This window comes from Pteropus vampyrus, unplaced genomic scaffold (assembly GCF_000151845.1).
Source record: "Pteropus vampyrus isolate Shadow unplaced genomic scaffold, Pvam_2.0 Scaffold47, whole genome shotgun sequence".
Classification (NCBI taxonomy): Eukaryota; Metazoa; Chordata; class Mammalia; order Chiroptera; family Pteropodidae; genus Pteropus; species Pteropus vampyrus.
In genome coordinates, this window is record NW_011888828.1 from 8,498,376 (window position 1) to 8,518,146 (window position 19,771).

The following is a 19,771-nucleotide window of genomic DNA, read 5'->3' on the forward strand; positions in this document are numbered from 1 at the left end:
TAATCAGAGACTAAATTAAGGCATCCGCTAGCCTCCCCGCCTGCAGGTGCCACACCCCTGTGCTATCCCGCTTTGCTGAAGCTCTCTAGACCAGTGGAAAATGGAGAATCTTATGAAATCAGTGTAGAGTTCAGTTCTGAACTCCTCAGTTCAGTTTGAGATCTTACATCTACTTGCACACCACAGATGGTGGACACGTGAGTGATGTGATGTGATGTTTAATAACCACAAATTGCTTTTAGATCAACTTTGGGTTTGTTGACACTTCCTCAGTGTGTCTTCCTTCCTCTTCTTTTTCTAAAAGACTCCACTTCCGTTAGCTCTTAGCTTCCATCAGTTTTTTACTATGGTCATCTACCAGTGCTAACTCTGTATCTCAGCTTTTTGCCCTTGGCACCTTATCTATATCTGTGGTTAAATACTCAAGTCAAGTGACTGCTGAATCTACCTAGTTATGATCTAGTTCCATACTTCAGTTGTCTGATAGGTCACCTCCAATTATCCTTCCATCACTTGACACTGAACTCATCTCTCCTCCAAACCAACGCCGTCTCTCAAGTACTCTCGAGGTACTCCTTGCTTTTAATAGAAAAATATTGTATTGAGTGAGATTTTCAAGTGCATTTATAAAATTTACAAGTATTTTCTATTCCATCCAAAGCTTAAGGTCGATTTTAGAATAAAAGTCACAATGTGGAAACACTGAGCTGAATTGTACTGAGTCCCTGAGGCATTTTGGTAGCTTTATTTCTTGATATCTTTCCATACTCAATTCAACATTTGTGTTCTGGACAGAAATCAAAGTCATACTCAAATGGTAGCTGAGTATTACTTGTGAGGAGAAAAAGGGAAAAAAGAAGTCTAAGGTGTAAGTACGTTTGTCTTAGCTGTCTTCTCTACTGCCTGTAGGCAAATACTAGAGTGTTTTTCTGACTGTTAAAGAAAAATGTGAAAAGAGTAAGAAATAATACTAAAGTAAAGGCAAAAATGAACCAACCTTGGAGATATACTGATTCTCAAATTCTGAGAGGAAACAAAGGAACTCATTTGCACCTCAACTTTTAAATCCAAGGCAGTTACAACTTGGCTTTAGTTAGACTAGGTTTCAACAAAGAAAGCAACTTTTTTTTTTTTCATTTAGCAAAGAACACTGACTATTGGTGAAATTCCTATTGTGCTTTAACCCTTAAGGGTTAAAACTATCTTGTCCAGGACTATCAATCTGGATCATGTGATCTACTCCTTAATTTGGAGTACAGTTTGACAAATCTTAATCTCTGGTTCAGATCTTTCCCCTGAAGACCTAATCTACATATCTACAAAACCACCCACAAGGATGTTTTACAGACGTTCGCACTACACGTTCAAAACGGAATCCATCTTCTTGGGCTCACCACAAAGCTGCTCTACTTTCTATACTACCAGTTCCCATAGCAGATCTCTTAGGAGTCATTTTAGATTCCACTTTCTTTCTCCTCTCCCTCTATCAATTTTACTGTATATTTATGACATTATAATAGTTTGTTTTCATTTACCCAAGAAAATAAAAAATCCTCAAGTATGACGTCCTTCCTTCCTCCCTTGAGTAACATGCACTTCACGTACCTGGTTTTTCTGGAAGTGGTGAGCTCACACTGTATCACTAAATGACTTCCACCTATACTCCCAAGTGCTCTTGAAAGTTCCAAAAATCACTGTGAGTCCCTGAGTTGAGGGGGCAACTGTGAGCCAGGAAAAGGACTCTTATAATGCCTTTTCTGTTTGATGGTTTCTAAACCAAGGCTCTAAGAACCCTAGATTTGGAAAACTGGGCAAAGGGCTCTCGGAGGAAGGTGCTCAAAAAAGTGTGTTTGTGTTTTTTTTTAACATTTTAATGCATTTAAAAATACAATTGTTTTCTATCACATCCTTAAATCTTAGAATGAGCTTTCTAGAGGCCAACCTGATAATAGTACCTGCCTACATGAAAACCTTTTAAGAGTGTACTAAAATAAAGCTCAAGCTCATTAGCGTGGATCATAATCCCCTCAAGATCAGGCACCTGTAAGGCATTTGGCATTCGCTCCTCCATGCATACCTCCCTCCCTCCCACCCACGACTCTGAGCCCACCCCACATCCCCTCTTTTTAAAGGATCTGGGTATGCTGTTTATTCTGACTAGAAGTTCCTCTGCCATCCACTCCTCCTCTACCACCATTTAAATGCCACTCACCGACTCAGACTTTCCTCAGGGGAGCTTAGCTAATGATGCCAAGAGCTTACCTCAACCACAGCCCATTCTGTGCTAATTATGATAATGTGTTTACTTTTCTACCTCCTCCACTAGACAGTGTAGCCACCTTTTCTTCCTTGTGTTTGGAGACACAAGACCTACCAGAGGATATATCCCGTAATTGGTAGGCACTTAAATCTGTGATGAACTGCAGTTCTCTTAAAGCTGGTGGTGTTTAATCTGATCAATGTCATAATTTTTTGTCCTTGAAGAGGAAAAAAAGAGCACCTGAATGTTGTTTCAAAAGTCAGTCATCCCAAAGATGGTCAAGGCAGGCATACGAGGTTGTTTCAAACAGGCAGATGCAGTTCTTTTTGAAAAGTCCATATGCTATGAATTATTATTTTAATAGGTACTGCCTACACATTTAACTCAAAGTGGAAAATTTACTTTCCATATTATTATAGGTTTAACTTAGCCTAAATTATTTATTCTTCTGAAGTTTTACTACCATTTGATACCACTTCCAGCTAGAGTATGTTCCCATTTCCATAGGCATCTCGAAATTCAAGAAAGAAGAAAAAGAATTCACAACATTACTATCCTCTGCTAATTCTAAAAGCTCATCAAGGTAGCATACTGAAAAACTTTCACACTTGTTTTAAAGGTCTCATTGTATACAGAAGAATACAGTAATTCTAATTATTATTGGAAGATCAAAGAATATTTAGGAAAAAAAGAAAACTCACAAAGGCTATGCTGTAAAAATGCACCCCATATTCACATCCTTTAAACTGTTACACCAAACCAAAAATCCGACTTGAGATTCAAACTTTAATGCTTATTTGTTAAAATCTACTTATATTTACTGATATCAATCATCCATCTTCTAAATATTTATTATAGTAAAAAAAATCATTTTAAGAAAGCACATTCAAAAATTTCTTTAGAGGAGCTCTCTAAAAAATGTTTAGAGCAATTAATAACACTGTCTCCAAAAAAGACCCACCGAGGGAAGTTCCTCACGCTTGATCTTCTGGATGCTTCCCACACCGAAGTGAAGACCCAGAGATTGAAGACACTTTAACGAAACTAATGTACAAAAGCACCAGCAGTAACCTTGCACTGCATTTTAAAAATCAATACTAAGTAGAGGCCAGAAGGACTGCAGAAGGCCATGAATGGACAAAGCCAAACAAGACAAAATATAAAGACAGCATTCAAGGCTCAAACAGCTGCTACATCATGTTAGAAGGTAACTGGGCGGGGGAAGGGGGTCTAGCTAAGTTTGGTGATTAAATATGGTAGATTTATGTAATGACTGACTCTAAGAGAAGCCATGACATATATCTTACAGAAATTTCCCAAACTTTACAAAATTGCTTCTCCATTAAAATAGAGAAGTTTCAATGAAAGCAATCAAAATGCAATTTATGCTGAATTTCCAATGACTCATCTGTTTTCCTAATATTTAATATAACACATGTATGTTTTTCTCCTCTAGTCGTATACACATAACTTGGTTCAAAACAAATACTATCATTACAGAAATAGTGTGGGTGAAAATATAGCCACCACAAGTTGGGTGATGGACAAAGGATCCATGAAAATACAGTAAACATAAGTGTTTAAAATATCTACATATTTCTGCAGCTTCAATTACTCAGAAGTATTCAAAAAACTCATCTGTACTACTAACTACAGCAGCTGACATCTATAATTGGGGGTAAAAACAAGACTAGAATGTCACTCATTTACTGCAGACCCTTCCAAGGAATACACTCCAGAAACTGGCTCTCCGGGATGCTGAACTAGTTATCCTGGGCTCTGAAACAAATCAAGCCATACTTGATAGAATCAGGTTTGCTTATATGAGGTTTAGTTAATAAGGGATTCCAGAATATCAGACTGAGTCATGTATCTGATGTCACGAAATAAGAACTTTAAAAGACTCAACTGATGCTACGCATAATGAGAAGACTTTCATGACCAAATAAGACATTTGTTTTACAGTTTAAGTTTTTAAGGATAAACTTTGATTCAAGATTTGAATTTGGGTTTTCAAATGTGTTCTTCTTCAATAGTTATAACTTTCTAAAGTGGGTTGTCAAAATTTTCCCTGTAATATTACTTTCTCATGCCTCCTCTCTCACATCGCATTTACTGGAAAAGTAGAATAGTATTAAAGAAAAGTAAAAACGTTTTTTTTCTTATTGCTATGATTTTAGTAACCTCTTTACTGTTTTGCTAAACTCGTTCTCTGTGATTTTGCCAAAAACTATGCGCTTATTTTATTCTGGGTGCTTTCTCGGTTCACTTTGTATCCAAAAGAGATACCAAATAAATAATCTGGCCAATGAATTCAGGACTGTCTCTCTTCCTACTTTGTTCTGTACTACTGTAAAGTTACTTTAGGGCAGTTACACAATCTCTTATGTACTAGAATGTATAGAACTTTCACTATACACATAGGGAGGTATAATCATACATATATGTAATATAAATGACCTTTGATATACATGCCGTATTATTATGATATATACATATTATGATATGGGGTACATGAGCTCTGTCAGACCTAGATGACACTAAAAGCATATCATTACGATCTTTAAATTTTTTTAACATATAAATAAGAATCTTTTCTGATTCTGCGCTTACCACATAGAATCATTAACTGTGAAATATACTAGGGATTTCCAAAAAGCCTAAAGGGGAGAAGGAGCCAGCAGGGAAGCAAGGTATGTAGACTCAGAGCGTGTACCCTTACTCAAACCATAGGACCTCCCCATTTATGGGGGACTTTAGGTTATAAAACTGTTACACTTGAGTTAAAAAGTAGAGATTTGCTGCGAACATGCCGTAATTACAGAAAAATAAGAAAAGAACCAGGTTAGCTTTAAAATGAATATTTCAATATTCATGATGCTTGCATCTTAATCCTTCAGCTATCTGTGAACTCGATTACAAATCTATACCTGTCCAAACATACTTTCACTTATTGTATGTAAAGAAGAAAATGACTAATAATGTCTAAATAGATTGAAAGACAAATGGGGACAAAGAGTTAACAGAGTAAAATTTCCCAAATAAAAAGCCAGTGATGCTCAAACCCTTTCTAAGATAATTATCCTGAATACAGCCCTGCTGTTGGGGCTGTCTGGGTGGCCGTGGATGTCACACATGACCATCTTTCCAGCTGTTGGACCAAAAGCGGGCACTTGACCCAACAGCAGCCAATCTAGGGGCTGGCCTACGAACCATCGTGCGGTCTGGTGTGAAAAGGCAAATGAGACAAATCGAATTCTCTCTGAGCAATCTGAGATAGTAAATAGTGAATGAGGCAATTAACAGGCAAGGGCATGTAAAAAGGAGCCATGAGTGAGGCCACAGAGGGGCATTGTCCCCAAGGCTCCGGGAAAGCAGAAGCCAGGTAAAGGAGAGCAAGCAGAGCAGAAGAAAACAAGAGACTGTGAGAGAGAACACAGCAGATGCAAAGGCTTCCAACATGCACAGAGCAGGACAAAGTGACAGTCCCCTATGAGTGCTTCAGTTCCCAATCACTTTCTTCTTTCAGCATAGAGGTGTCCTTACTTAAAAGCAAAACTAAACAAAACTAATTTTCTTAAGATACTCTGAGTGAATCTGTCTGTTCTCCACAGCTGGAACTTAATTAGAATTAATGTTAATGATCTAAGCTCAGGTTAATGAGAAATTTACAGAAACATTACATGCTCTTAGAAAGCTATATACAAAAAGAAAAGCTATATACAGTACATGAGATTTTTCAAATGTGCCAAATACCGTAGAAATCATGTCACTCATCGCACAGCCGATATACTAACTTATTTGGTTGTCAAGATTAAATCGCGCTAAGAATGTTGCAACACACCTAGCTGTTTGGGTTTTAACCACTCAAACCCAAATTTTTACAACTTGGGTATGTATCACCAATTTGGCTGAAAATTCTCTTTTACAATGAGTTCTTAACCAACCATGCTACCTTAGAATTTCATGTTACTTATGAAGGCCAGTCTGAAAGAATCAACTACAAGCATTTACTTATAACCCAGCAAAGGAAGAAACATTTTTAAGAAGCTGTTATATGGGCAGAATGGAAAGATTATACAAGCCACCTCACTGTTCCTAAAGAGCAATGTCAGGTGCATTAATAATCTCAAGTCTGCCTTAGTATTATGTACTCCAGAGAAGAGGTTACAGCATTGAGCCAGAGACCCTATCTAGTTTATGGAAGTGTTTGCTTTGGTCTGCAAGGTTTTGTTTTGTTTTTTTAAATTAGTTAAATTAGCTGATAGAACTTAAAAATCAAAAGATAATACACACAAGATCTGAAATTTCTGGCTTCTTTTGATACACGGGTCCGTATTATTTTCACAAGTCAACAAAGGACAGTGGTCAAGGAGCAGTTAATTACTCCGTTTAGACACGGGACACGGCATTCTGGTTTCTGCCAATTCTCTCCTGCTGCCTGCCAATCCTTGTATTTTAGTTTGTAACCTCTGCTCTAGAGATAGGAGACTTAAAAATCTCACCTGAGCATCAACATATGATGTAATAATTAATCTATAAATGGCAATGCCACTTAAAAAGTTAACAACTAAGGTGATATGAAATACTTTAGAATTTCTAGTCCCAATTCTGTTTTGGATTTAATGACAGTTAAATGTAGATGTAAACTGGCGACCCTGACCCTTTTCCTATGCCATGCTCTCCTTACCTTTTCTGTCTGGCTTGAGGTTCCTATCCACCGGGGGCGGTTCACAGTCTGCGACAGGAACTGGCCTTCTGGGAGGGGTCTTCGGGCTGGACCTGAAGCCCATATGAGCAGGAGGAGGAACCTGCATTCCAAATGAAGAGAAATCGAAGGTCCCTGGGGTCATTGGCACGTAATTGGCTTCCTGAATTGGTTCCGTAAAACTGCTGGAATGTTGTCGCGGCGGAGAGTTGGGATTCATTGGGACGTAATTTTCATCCAGTTCTTCACTCGATACACTTCCTACTGTCAACACGTTTTTTATTTTCTAAAACACACACATATCTCTTTTAATAAGCAGCGATTGTCAAACAGGAAAACTTAATTATGGCACACCTACTCATATGAATCTGAAAGGGATTTTATTTCATGATCTCATTTCATCTCAGGGAACTAAGCGTGAAGATTTTGACAATGAAATATTCAATCATGTCGAGGTCAATTATACTTACAAAGTGGTTATGGAAGCCTTCAAGTGAACTACATCTAGCACTTGGAAATGTTCGTGGAATATCATAGCAGTCTTGAGAATTAGCATCTAAAATAAAACACAAACTATCAACATTTCTTCCCGTCTTTGCCAGTTCTTGGGGGTAATCAGGAATGGCCTCTTCTCTCTCTCTCTCTCTCTCTCTCTCTCTCTCTCTCTCTCTCTCAACACACACACACAGGCAAGCATGCACACAGAGATTTTAAAAAGGATACTCACAGAATAGCATCCTGAATTGGCACATTAAACTACTAGAGAATGCAGACTCTCACTCATATGCTAATCACTGCCAATACTTGATCATGACAGTGAGTGAACGCTGAAGCCTAGGATGAGATGGGTTATCTAAAAATGGAGAAAAGATACACTTCTATTTTCATATCTTTTGTACCATCTTGCATCTAACTTGTAGCTCACTAACTTATAACCAGATTATACGAATACTTCGAGAAGGGAGTTATAAATTGGTATTGAATGGCTAAATAAGGACTATCCACGACACACTCAATTTTCTTTAAGTCAGCTGAATAACTCTACCTCAAAACAGAGAAACGCTAGCACATTGTTTTTAGGTTGTGTGCATTTTACACTTTGGTTTTCTATTTTTAGAACTTTAAGAGTCTGAGTATAACCCAGACTCAAGTTTTCTCCTTTCAAGGTGTGTAACTTTTGTCAAGCTCTAGGAGACAATGTAGGGATAAGTAAAGTATCTAGAAATATGGGGGGTAGGGAGAAGATTTAGAGCTTTAAAAACAAGTAACACTGAACAAACAAAATGAATGACTCGACTGGAACTGATTATCACCTGTCAGACACAACATGTAAGTTGCTTATCTAGGAAGGAAGGAAATGGAGCCTAATAGATGTGACACAGAAGGGGCCATAATGGCACACAAATACAGGAAAGAGTATGACTCGGAGAGGCTTTGTGGCTGGCCCATTTCCTGCTCCTCTGCCCCATTAGAGGGTCTACCCACCCAGGATGCAGACAGAGGGGGAGAGAGGGCTGCATGCTTCCAGAGGCAGGAGGGTATTACGAGGGCCACGCTTCACCAGGGAGGACCAACTCCAACTCTTTCTCCCTCCCAGCAGAACACGCACGCAGGCACACGCCACATGCACAAACACCCTCCCAGGAATCTACTGAGACTATGATATCTTCACTGCATGAGCGGTAACTGCAGGGCTGGAGAAACAAAGGACTATCCTTTAACCTCATCCCATGCTTAAAAGAACAAATATTCAGAAAAACAGACTTTCTAGCATGAACCTCTATTAGAGTAGAAGCTAAGGAGAGCTGACCTTTCCGCAGTTTGTTTAAATCCACAGTGGAAATGGTATTACTGCGTGAGGGCGGCACCCCTGCGGAAGGGGTACAGTAACTGCCGTCAGTGTCTGAGGCCGTGCGTGTGATGCCACACGTTTCCACAGGAGATCGGTCATGAGCTGGATGTGGTTTCGGAGGCCGCGGTGGCGGGATATCTGGAATAGTGTCTAGCTTTGACGTCTGTCCCAAGGTTCCTTCGGGAAATGTCCGTGGAATCTGATAAGTATTACTAGGTGTTGGAGGAATGTCATAACTAATAGATATATGCCTCATCTGAGTCTCTACACTCGATGTCCCAGATGGGGTATTGAAAACGTAGAGTTCTCCATCTGCTTCGGTACCCGATGGAGATACCTTTGGTAAAACATCCTGGGAATAACTCCTGGGCAGGTTATAAAGACTGGAGTCTACAGAAACAGACGCAGCGCGAGACGGCAGAGAGTCATACATCATCTGCTGCTGGAAGAAGCCATTCACTGCGTGTTTGCTCTGGGAGGAAGCGGGATTTTTATGAGAAGGGACGTTATCATTGCAGTCTGTTTCAGAAGAGGTGGCTTTTGTAGAATCGGCGTGTGCTCTAAATAAAAATTGTTAATGACAGAAAATAAAACATAGTGAAGACACAAGACTACATTTAAGGAAATATATCTATAGCTTAGCAATCAAAATCCATGGCTTTTTCCGTTAGATTTTTTTGTGTGTGACCCATAAAATTTAAAGCACGAATGTTCCTCGTTTTTATGATTATACACCGGATAACAAAACCGCCACCACAAAACCACCAAAAGCATTCTCCCTAATTCCTGTCCTGGACTTGCCCACACCCCCTACTCTGCCATTTAGATCCACACATAAAACCACAATCCCTAAAGTACTGGAATTAGAAAGGTACAAAACTCAGAGAAAGGGAAATGATTAAGGTATAGACACCCAGAAAGGCATTTCTTCGGAAGAGCATGCAAAAACCTCATGCCAGCACAATTTCTCCAGGTTACTCACTGCTCTAGCCCACCTGTGGCAAATTTGTTGTTCTGTAAAACTAAAAGTCTAATGATCACCTGGTACTGAATAAATTCAATGCGATCTACAAGGAGGTGGCAACTTGAAAAATTTTGTATATCGACCTTTCTACTAATCTTTTTTAACAAGCATTTAGCCAATCCTTGCAAAGAGAATCAAAACATGATCCACAGAGTTAGTCAACCCCAAATAATAATTAACCTTGAGGCACCTCATTAGAGTATATTTTATGCTTTGGGTACATTTTCAGTCTCTGCTTTTTGTGGTATCACAAAATTTGAGAATAAGCCAAAATGAAGCTAACACTACTGGCACACTCACATTTCCTTAATGCTAAACAAGGTGCCCGAACTCCCTATGCATGTTGTTCAAAATCCTGTAGGAACTTAAATGTAACATAAAAAAAATTACTTGTTGCCCTTTTTTTTAGGGGTTTTTTTCCCTTGTTTTTTAGTTATTGTTTTTTTTGGCTTTTTTTCTTTGGACTTTTCCTTGTTTTGGGTTCGGGGACCCCTTTAGGGGTTTTATTTTCCTTCTCCTTCACTGATCATTGTTTCATTGACTGGCTCCTTCTTCCTGTCTCTCTGCCTGAGAATGGCGAATAGAATTTAGTCTTCTCCTTCCTGACGACATACACCATTAAAAAAAATCCTCCTTCCTCACACTGTCACCTTCCACTGAATGCTGACAACTCCCATCTTCTCATGAAACTCTGAGTCCCATATTTTCAAACTGTTCAAATATCTTTTTCCTCGCTTATCCCAGTATTATCTCGCTCATGTGTACCAAACCGAACTCAACTTACTTCTCAAATTGACTGCTCTTTCCGACCTGCCATTAAAAGAAATGTCTTTATCCAGGTTCTTTAAGCTCAAAACCCAATGAGCTTTGATTCATTCTTTTCAATCTCCACCATCACTCTGGCCCAAAGTCCTTCCCCCTAACCAAGTATCCGTTCCCCTGCCCTATTCCTACTATTACCACCTCTAGCGGACTTCTTTCCTCTTTCTCCCTCTCACAATCTATCCATGAGGCCATATTGCTATACTGCTATAAGATCAATATTTTCAAAATGTGGTTTTCATATCACTTACGTACTCAGAGAAACACCTGTTTAGGGTCCCTCCAGGTTGTGGAAACTACAAAAAGCCCACAAACTGTTCTACTTGGCCTTGAGGCTACTAATAACCTGGCTCCTAACTTAATGTCCTAACTTAAGTCCTCCAATTTCCCAAATCAAACCTTTACTCCGAGCAGGATCTCCTCATTCTCTTCTACTCATCTCTCTCTTTCTCACCTCTCCTTTCCCTCGAGCTATTTTTATGAAAATTACTAACGATAGTTTCCTTTTCTTTCACTGAACAGGTGTAGTTCAAATCTTACTCCTCTCAGTGTAGAAATTTCCTACATAGCTACACATATTCTAAAATGTCCGTGTCATTTAATTTAAACATGTGAGTTACAAGATGCTAGAAAAACAATGAGGAATAAACTCCCCATCCCTGACGAGCTTATAGTTTAGAGGAGAACGAATAAAAATATCAATCTATTTCCAATTCTGTGTCAAAACAGAGATGGAGGCAGAACCAGGGTGCTGTGAAAACCCAGAGAGGCATTTAATCCGGCCTGGGCGTTTGGGGGAGTGTTCCCCAGAGGAGCATATGTCTGAGCTTAGGCTCGCAGGACAAATAAGAGTTTGCAAGGCGATTCTCATCTTGCCTCCATCTACAAACACTTCATGCTTGCATGTTTTGGCTTCTTTACAGGCTTTACTTGTAAACTCTGAAGGTTGACTGTATCTGTGGGGACTGTAGCTTATGTAATTAGTTTATACTTTCATAGCACCTAGCAAAATAGTGGACACATCACAAATATTTGTTATTTAACTGCCATTTTTACAAGAAAATAGATATAAAATATATCTGAGCATAATTTCTACTACGACAGGAAGGTTGTGATACCAGTGAGATCAATGTGAGACACTATATAAAAAGAAATGTACCGAAACTCTCACTTTGCTGCTGGCTTTTAAAAAGTTGATACTGAAAAATAATTATGAATCTCCAAAAATAAAATCTTAATTAGTGGCATAGGTAACAATGTTGCGAGTGTGTAATTTTTAAATACTCACAGCAAACAAGCAAAATCAAGTTAGAATTTGGTATTATTAACTAGTGTTGATTTATAAAATTTTGTTTTTTGCTCTTACAGGTAAAATCCCATTACAGTGAATATATAGAAATCCATCTTTTAATATTTGTGAGCTGTTTCCATTATCTCTGGGAATGATTCACAGAAACTAATACGTGGATCTTAACAAATCCTATATACAATTTTTTGAAAAAGGTGCTTTGTATGTTCCTAGCATAGTAAGTTACCTTTTAGGTAAAATTTTTTTGTTATAAAAATAATGCTTAATATCAAATAATCTTGCTAAAAAAATCTTTCATATCTACTATGCTATTCTCCCCCACAGTTATACTGCAAATTAAGATAATAAATATACCTAGTATCATTAGTTGCCACAGCTGTTAATGGCAGAGACAGGCTTTCTATCACTATTTTCTGGCTCCAACTCTCACCATTACCTCAAGACTTCCAATTACTCAATATCACGTTAAAATACCTTAGAGGAAGAGAGGTGTCTTGGAGCAGGCATGGAGATGACAGGAAAGCAGGGATTTGTGAAAAGTTTTCCATTATCTCTGCTCTAGCACTAAAATCCATACACTTCTTTCTACTTAAAAATGTATAAAGTCAAGGCTTGAGGTAAACTCAGCTTCATTGGTAGATATGAAAATTCCAAAGTTTCACAGCTTTTAGCAATATATTTGATTTCATCAAATTTCACTAAAGCCCAATTTGTATTTTCCATAGAATTTACTATATTGGGATTTTACCTGTACGATTAATTTCTCACACAGATCCAAAGCAACCACAACACACTCACTGCAATGGAATCGTTTTGCTTTCAAAATCTTCTAGTAGTAGGTATTCCTCTCCTTCTTCAGAAACAAAAGATGACCCTTGGCTGGTTTATAATCACATAAGAAATGGAGCAAGATCACCATTTATAAATCAGTGAAATCTGTTAAGCAAGTTAATACTGTGAGTCTGTAACAAGGGCTACGAAACAGGAGACAGGTTTCCAAAAGAGCCTTTTATTACAAGTGTTCTTTGCCCAAAAGATGCTAGAGAATGTGTTTCTTCAATAAAACCTCCCGAATATCAGAAATCATTAGTGGAGGAATATAAACCTTATTATAAGCCTAAATAGATGTTTTTTTTAAGCTTTCCAATCAGGGTTAAAAAAAGTTTAAAGGTATGATTCCTAAATGTACACACACGCACGTGTAGACACGCACACGCACACACATGGGCATATGTGTGTTTACCTGGTGGGTTCAGGCTTCTTGCTTTGACAGTTGATTAGCAAGAGGTAGTCTTGAGGATCCTCCTGGATGCCAAGAGTTTCCAGATGTGGTGGAAGGTTAATCAGCTGATATGGAGGCGGTGGAGCCACAGATGATGAATCCGCCTGGGCGGATGATGGCACGGTATTTATGGCCATAGGTAAATCCGCTGGTGCTTGTGAGGAGCTGCCGGGGGGCTTCATGGGATCTGCAACGCCAAAGTGTAACTATCACTCTCTGTCCTCTTTTAAGAACTATTTTCTTAAAGCTACTTGAAAGTTTGGAGATAAACTGTTTAAACGCATGACCACAGGAGAAACCACGACCTTGTCAGTTAAAATGAGTGCGATCTCAATGGTAACATTTATGCAGGAAATAATAGGTTCTTGTCAAAGAGATCTGAAGAAGAGGGCTTCTGCATCCAGGGGCTCTAAAACACCCATGGTTAACCTTGCCTTGAACGGTCTCTAGTTTTGAGGTTCCTGGGAAAGAAGATGCTCTATAATCTTAGCACGAGAGGCAGATTTTTTTCCCGTGATGATTTACTGCCTCTCAGCCAAGCCGGCCTTCCAAGGGGACCCACAGAATCCCACGGCACCTTAAGGCCTGTGGTGCCGAGTATGAGGGTCAGCTCTTGACCCCGTCTTTATCCTGCTGTTTGTTCTTTTCTTTCTACTTCTCAGCTACTAGGGAGAAATATTTCTTCTTCCGAGATTCACATTTTTTTAAGGCACCACCTCTTCTCTCAGCTCACTTGCCCTTTATTGGGTTTCTGCAGTATTTTCATGCAAAAGGGGTCAGCAAATAAAGAAGTAATTTATTAAGTACTTAACTATGTTCTGAGAAGGCATTTGAAAATAGCTAAATTGTGTGGAACCAAAGAATTTGAAATGAGTTGAAAACCTAAGAGTAAAATCCCACGGTAGTCACTGACACAACCAAGTAAAAATTTAAGGGTCCAGAAGAAAAAGTATCTGTTAGTCTGGTTAGGAAAACATGGCTCTAAATCCAGTAAAAGGTAAATTCTCATAAAAGAATAAACAAATTTATTTATTGTCTGTTTATATTAGACCATATTAATACTATTAATGTAATAATTCGTATTCTCTTCATTATATTAATATGCTCTACCAAGTAAAATCAAATGCAAGTCATCTACCTGTTAATTCACCAGGGAGTAGCTACGTGTCAGCTCTGTCTCCTCTAGATACACTATAGAATACGTCTACATGCTTTGGATCATGTCTTCATGAATTCAACTTTAATATTCATATGTTACTGCAGCAAAGTTTCCATAGCTCATTTTATAATTTCTTCCTAGATACAGAAACTTGTATCCCAATTGTAAAGCTTGAACAACACATAATATGGCTACACATGACAGTTTATCTTTAATTGTGGGTCCCCAGAACAAACGAAAAGGACCATACTCCTATGCTTCACTGTGCCTTACATGTGGTAGATGCTCAAAGTGTTTCAATCACCCAGCAGAAAGTCACTTAGCACTTTCTCTATGTCAGGTTGAGAGATTACAGCAATGGGCACACTCCCAAATCTGCAAGACCCACTCACTTGTATACACAGTTTGAAATTTGCTCACAAAAAGAAATTTGTGAGCCCTAATAAATGCTAATTAACTTTTTAAATTTCTTTCGGTTGGAGAATTTTGTCTGAGTGAACAGAAGCTGAGCTAATTTCCATTTTATCTCTGTTACATTGCATGCAATGTCAAACCTTCATACAAGCTTATCTCACAAAATCTAACACTTTACGGCAGGAGTTAATTAACTCTTTTCTTATTTATGAAAGGTGAGAACAGAAAATGGTAAGAATAAAAAAATGCATTTTTGGACATTTTTACAACATAATGCCATAATTTCAGTGGGAACTCATAAATACCTCATCATGTCTAATAGATATTGATTTTAAATAGTTATATAATAAATACTATGAAATATTTTATTGCTTTGATTGAGTTGCAAATATACAAAGACTGATTTAAGGGGATTTAAAACGCCATAGATGAAGCAGTGACTCAGAGTAAATCCTTGAGATTTGCTAAACTTAAGAGAAACCATGAAAACTATTTACCTTTAAAGAAGAGCTTAAGAAAAATCCATACATTGAGGAGAAAAAGAGCAGAGGGATTAAAATGCAGTTACTGTGTCCTACAGGCTGTATTCATAAGTATATTTTATATACTTCTCCAGTTCAAGTTCTAGTTCTGACCAAAACAAAATGAAATTAAACACTGGAAATACATCACTATATAAAACAGTATGAATTCTAATTTTCCACTGTAACTCCTAGAATAACTTTTCCAGGTGGATGTTTTTATAGATACACTTTTCCTTTAATTTTTTTTTTCTAAATTTGATGGCTATACACTAAGTAAACTGAGTGATTCGTCTTAAGTGGGGGAAAAAAATCACCTAGCCAGGCAATCACGTTTGTCTGACCTTGTTTTCTTAACACAATGGGACTGTCTCATTTTTAATCTTCCATTTCTCCCAGCCATGAACGATGAATGTTTTTACCCTCTTTATAGCTACAAAATTCTCTCCGTTTTCTAAAGAAAGGACTGGGATTATTTTTTAAAGCCTTCTTTAAAACATATATACCTTGTTCACAGTATGGGAAGACTTATGTATATAGTTGATCCTTGAACAGCATGGGGTTAGAACTGTGGAGGTCCACTTACATGTGGATTTTTTTTCAATAAATATATATTGGCCCTCTGTATTCCCACATTCAACCCAGAGTGGATCAAAAACAGTATTTTTCCATCTGGATGCGGAGGGCCGATTTACACATTGTTCTACACTATTTTAACGAGGAACTTTTACATGAGGTCCTGGAACCAATCCCCGGCAGATACCAAGGGACAATTGAGTTTTTGAGGAGTCAAAAGTTATACTTGAATTTTCGACCGCCCCTAACCCTCCACATTGTTCAGGGGTCAACTTGGCAAGAACTGGTAATGGAGAGAAACTTCCATTATGTTCACTGGCAAGGTCATGAAAGAAAAGGCTTTGGAACATCTGTGAAAAGCAAGCCCAACCATTCCAAACAACACGATGTACAAAGGTCTTTAAAAGGGAAAGGACACTGTTCTACCACTTTGGCTCAGATAATGCACTATTTTCAAAGTTTTAGCCTTTGGGATTATTTTACTCATGTTAATTTGACTAGATGCTCAGTTCTGCATATTTTAATGCAAGCGTTGCAGTGTGTCTAAATATTCTCTAACATAAAATTTCTGGTCAAAGTTAGCCAGTCATCTGAAGAAGGACACTTTTCTTCACCTTACAAAAAACATGCGATTTGCCCCTATTCTATGCCACAGGTAGCTCAGGGGACCATGTTTGTTGTTTTCTGCCTCACTTGGGCTTCTAAATTACTGCTCTTTCTAAGTAATGTTTTCATCAAGTTTCTGAGAACGGTCTACGGCCATGCCACCCTGAATGTGCCCAATCTCGTCTGATCTTGGAAGCTAAGCAGGACTGGGCCTGGTTAGTACTTGAATGGGAGACCACCTAGGCAGACTAGGTGCTATAGACGTAAAAAAAAAAAAAAAATCTAAAACAAAAAATAACAAGTTTCTGAGAATGAAAACATCAGTTTAGGGTTTGCTTATGTATGTGAAATTATTTCCTAACTTTTAATTCAGAAGGCATGAAGAGTAAATTAGCATCCATTAAAGGGCTAATAAAGCTGCTGGAGCAAACTACTAATTGAGTTTTACTTAAAAAACTATTAAATACTGCTAAGGAAAGCCTTAACCAGCTTTCTGTGGAGAGAAGTAGATTATTATGTGAGGAGAGCCACAAATAACAAATTGGCTCATGTGATCCCTAGCTTTAATGCACAGTTTTATCCTATTTGGAACCATATTGCCCTGGTATTAACGTCCCTCACAGAAGCGGGGGTGCCCAAATAATGCCTCTAAACATTCAAAATAACATGTTTTCCCCTAACCAAACAGCATAAGAGCTTAAGTCCAGGGAAGCAGTTCTCTTTCTTATTGGTAAGGTGGAATATTTCAAAACTGATGTGATAGGTCCGCTGATTTTGTAACTCCTAACATCCCCTATCTGAGCCTGCAGTAATAAAACTCTGGTCTTCGATGTTTGTGTCCTTGTCAGGAGACTAGATGAGATGCTTTTCTCTGAAAATGGTCTATATTCGTGGACAGAATATTTTTTGGTTTCTAATATGAAAGTTTTACCATTACATTCAAAATTAAATATTCTGTTATATTAACTTTTTTTTTTTCTGTAAAGAGAAGTATTTTGAATAGATCTATGTCTACTAATTAACTTAGCGAGTAACAGTCCATAAAGACCATGTGGTGTCATTGATGATACAATAACCATCTTCTCACTTCTGAACACACCATTTTTTTTTTTTTTTATAAAATAACATTTTATAAATGGATACAAATGAGAAACAGCAATAGTTGTAATTTTCAGTGATGGAACCTGCAGTTTCTTTATTTAATCAAATAATGAAGACATTTAATCACAGCCAACCTATTTAATGTGTTTCAAGTAGAAAGTTTTTTATTTGTCTTGACTATCGCCTTAAGAGTTTGTGAAAACTTTCTTGGAGACTTTGAAAATAAACCCTTAAGAAGTGCTGACAATTGCCTTAATTCGTATCCAGAGGTGTCATGGCCTCAGAATCACTTGTGGGGCATTTTAGAAATCTAGGTGCTTAGGAGACTCAATGCATCACGATTTAGGGGCAGCAGTTTAAAAATGTATAATAAAACTAAACAAACTCTGGTTGAAACGGTCCTCAGGAAAAATGCAAATTAAAACCACAACGAGATACCATTACACACGCCCTAGAATGGCTAAAATTAATGACCGACAATACCAAATGTTGATAATGCAGAGTAACTGAAAGGCTCATATGTGGCTGGTAGGAAAGCAACTGCTACAATAACTTTGGAAAACTAAAGCTACTAAATCTACTACAGCTGAACAGATGTACTACGGCGTAGCAATTCCACTCGTGGGTATATTCCCCAAAGAAATAAGTGTTCATGTCCATCAGAAGAAACATATTAGAATGCTCACAACAGCTTTACATGTATTAACTAAAAAGTGAAAACAACTCAAAGGTCCGTCAACATTCAAACAGATCGTAATGCTCCATAGGATGAAGAACTTCTGCTCCATGCTGCATGGATGAATCCTGTAGACTGAATATCAGAAAAAAGAAGCCAGACTCAGGGTTTTATGTATATGAAGTTCAAGTATAAGCAAAATTAATCTATAGTGTTAGAAGCAAACTAATGGTTATATTTGGGTGCTTTTTTTCTTCTGAGCTTTTATTGGGAAGAAGCATGCGAAAACCTTCTGGGGTACTGAAATTTTTCCGTATTTTGATATGAGTGATAGTTACTGGATTTCTATTTCTATGTATAGAGAGAAGGATATATAAAACTATATTTAGTTGTACACTTAAGATCCGTGCCTTTTACAGTAGTAAGTTATACCTGAATTTAAAAAAAGCAAATAAAAAGAAATTTAAACATTCCCTAATTAAGAAGTACTGCTCTGCAGGAAAAGGAGCATATGTATATTCTTACATGCTAGCGATACTTTTCTAAAGGGAAGAAAATCAAACATAGAATCACACTACTTTTTTTTTAAGTCACTATTATTTGGGCATTTTGAGAAAAGCAACTCAACTGATAAGAGGCAACTTTCTAATCTTGAACTTAGACCAAGAGCCTTTACATCAAGTTCGTTAGCTGTATCCAACCCTTAGGCTGTGCTTCTGGGCACTTGGTTGGCAGATTTAACAGCTTCCAAGTTGGTGTAGAAACAAAAATAAATCTGCACATTTCCAAGAAAAACAAAAGAAATTAGTTTTGACCCTCAAGTCTACTAAATTAAAGTGTTCGCAGGAACCACACACTGTTCAATGAGCTAAAATCTGAAAACAGATCCAGCCTGCCAGCATTCTGAGTATTCAATAATAGCAGCGGTCACCTGGAGCAGCGGAAATAACATGGTAAAGATATTCTGAGAGGTTCCTGGAATCAAAACACAGGTCAGATTTTTCCCCTTTCCTTTTGTTTTCAGGAGAAAATTAGTTACTCTCATAGGGATTGAGGATAGTTATTTTCTCAGACCGTAATATACAAGCACAGTCTATTTCTTCCCACGTCTAGTCTGAAACTTGTCTAATGAAATATCATTTCATGTTATTAGTTTTAAGCCAAGAATGGGAGCATATTCAGCTCTCTGAAATGGAAAGGCACAGGGCTCAGGGGACAGATGTAGGTAAAAACAAAACACCTATTTTGTGATTGGCACTAAGATCTATTGGGAAGCAAGAGAATATAAAACAGGCAGTAAAGTGACTGAGAGAACAAAGACTTTTTGATATTTTCCTTATTATACTAAACTGTATGAATGTGATCACAAAGGATAATAGCAGTTCTCAGAGGTTTAGCATTTGATAACAAATCCTTAAATGTGTGGATTTTTTAAAAAAAGGCATGCAGTAAACTCAACTA

The 19,771-nt window shown here is 37.8% G+C and overlaps 1 protein-coding gene and 1 pseudogene across 8 annotated transcripts in view; one reads left to right on the top strand and one right to left on the bottom strand.

Moving 5' to 3' along the window:
* GAB1 (GRB2 associated binding protein 1) overlaps positions 1 to 19,771 on the bottom strand; it is a 71,470-nt gene that overhangs the window by 12,935 nt on the left and 38,764 nt on the right. For 5 of the 8 annotated variants that reach the window (XM_023530248.1, XM_023530247.1, XM_023530245.1 and 2 more), the window contains exons 3-7: positions 13,219 to 13,444; positions 12,774 to 12,854; positions 8,779 to 9,380; positions 7,439 to 7,524; positions 6,951 to 7,254 (exon numbers count right to left, since the gene is read on the bottom strand). In XM_023530248.1, the coding sequence (XP_023386016.1) occupies positions 6,951 to 7,254; positions 7,439 to 7,524; positions 8,779 to 9,380; positions 12,774 to 12,854; positions 13,219 to 13,444 (1,299 nt within the window). The remainder of the gene's footprint in view (positions 1 to 6,950; positions 7,255 to 7,438; positions 7,525 to 8,778; positions 9,381 to 12,773; positions 12,855 to 13,218; positions 13,445 to 19,771) is intronic. The other 3 variants (XM_011359433.2, XM_023530246.1, XM_023530244.1) reach the window with 1 other exon arrangement.
* On the top strand, positions 16,679 to 16,797 carry LOC111739162 (annotated as a pseudogene).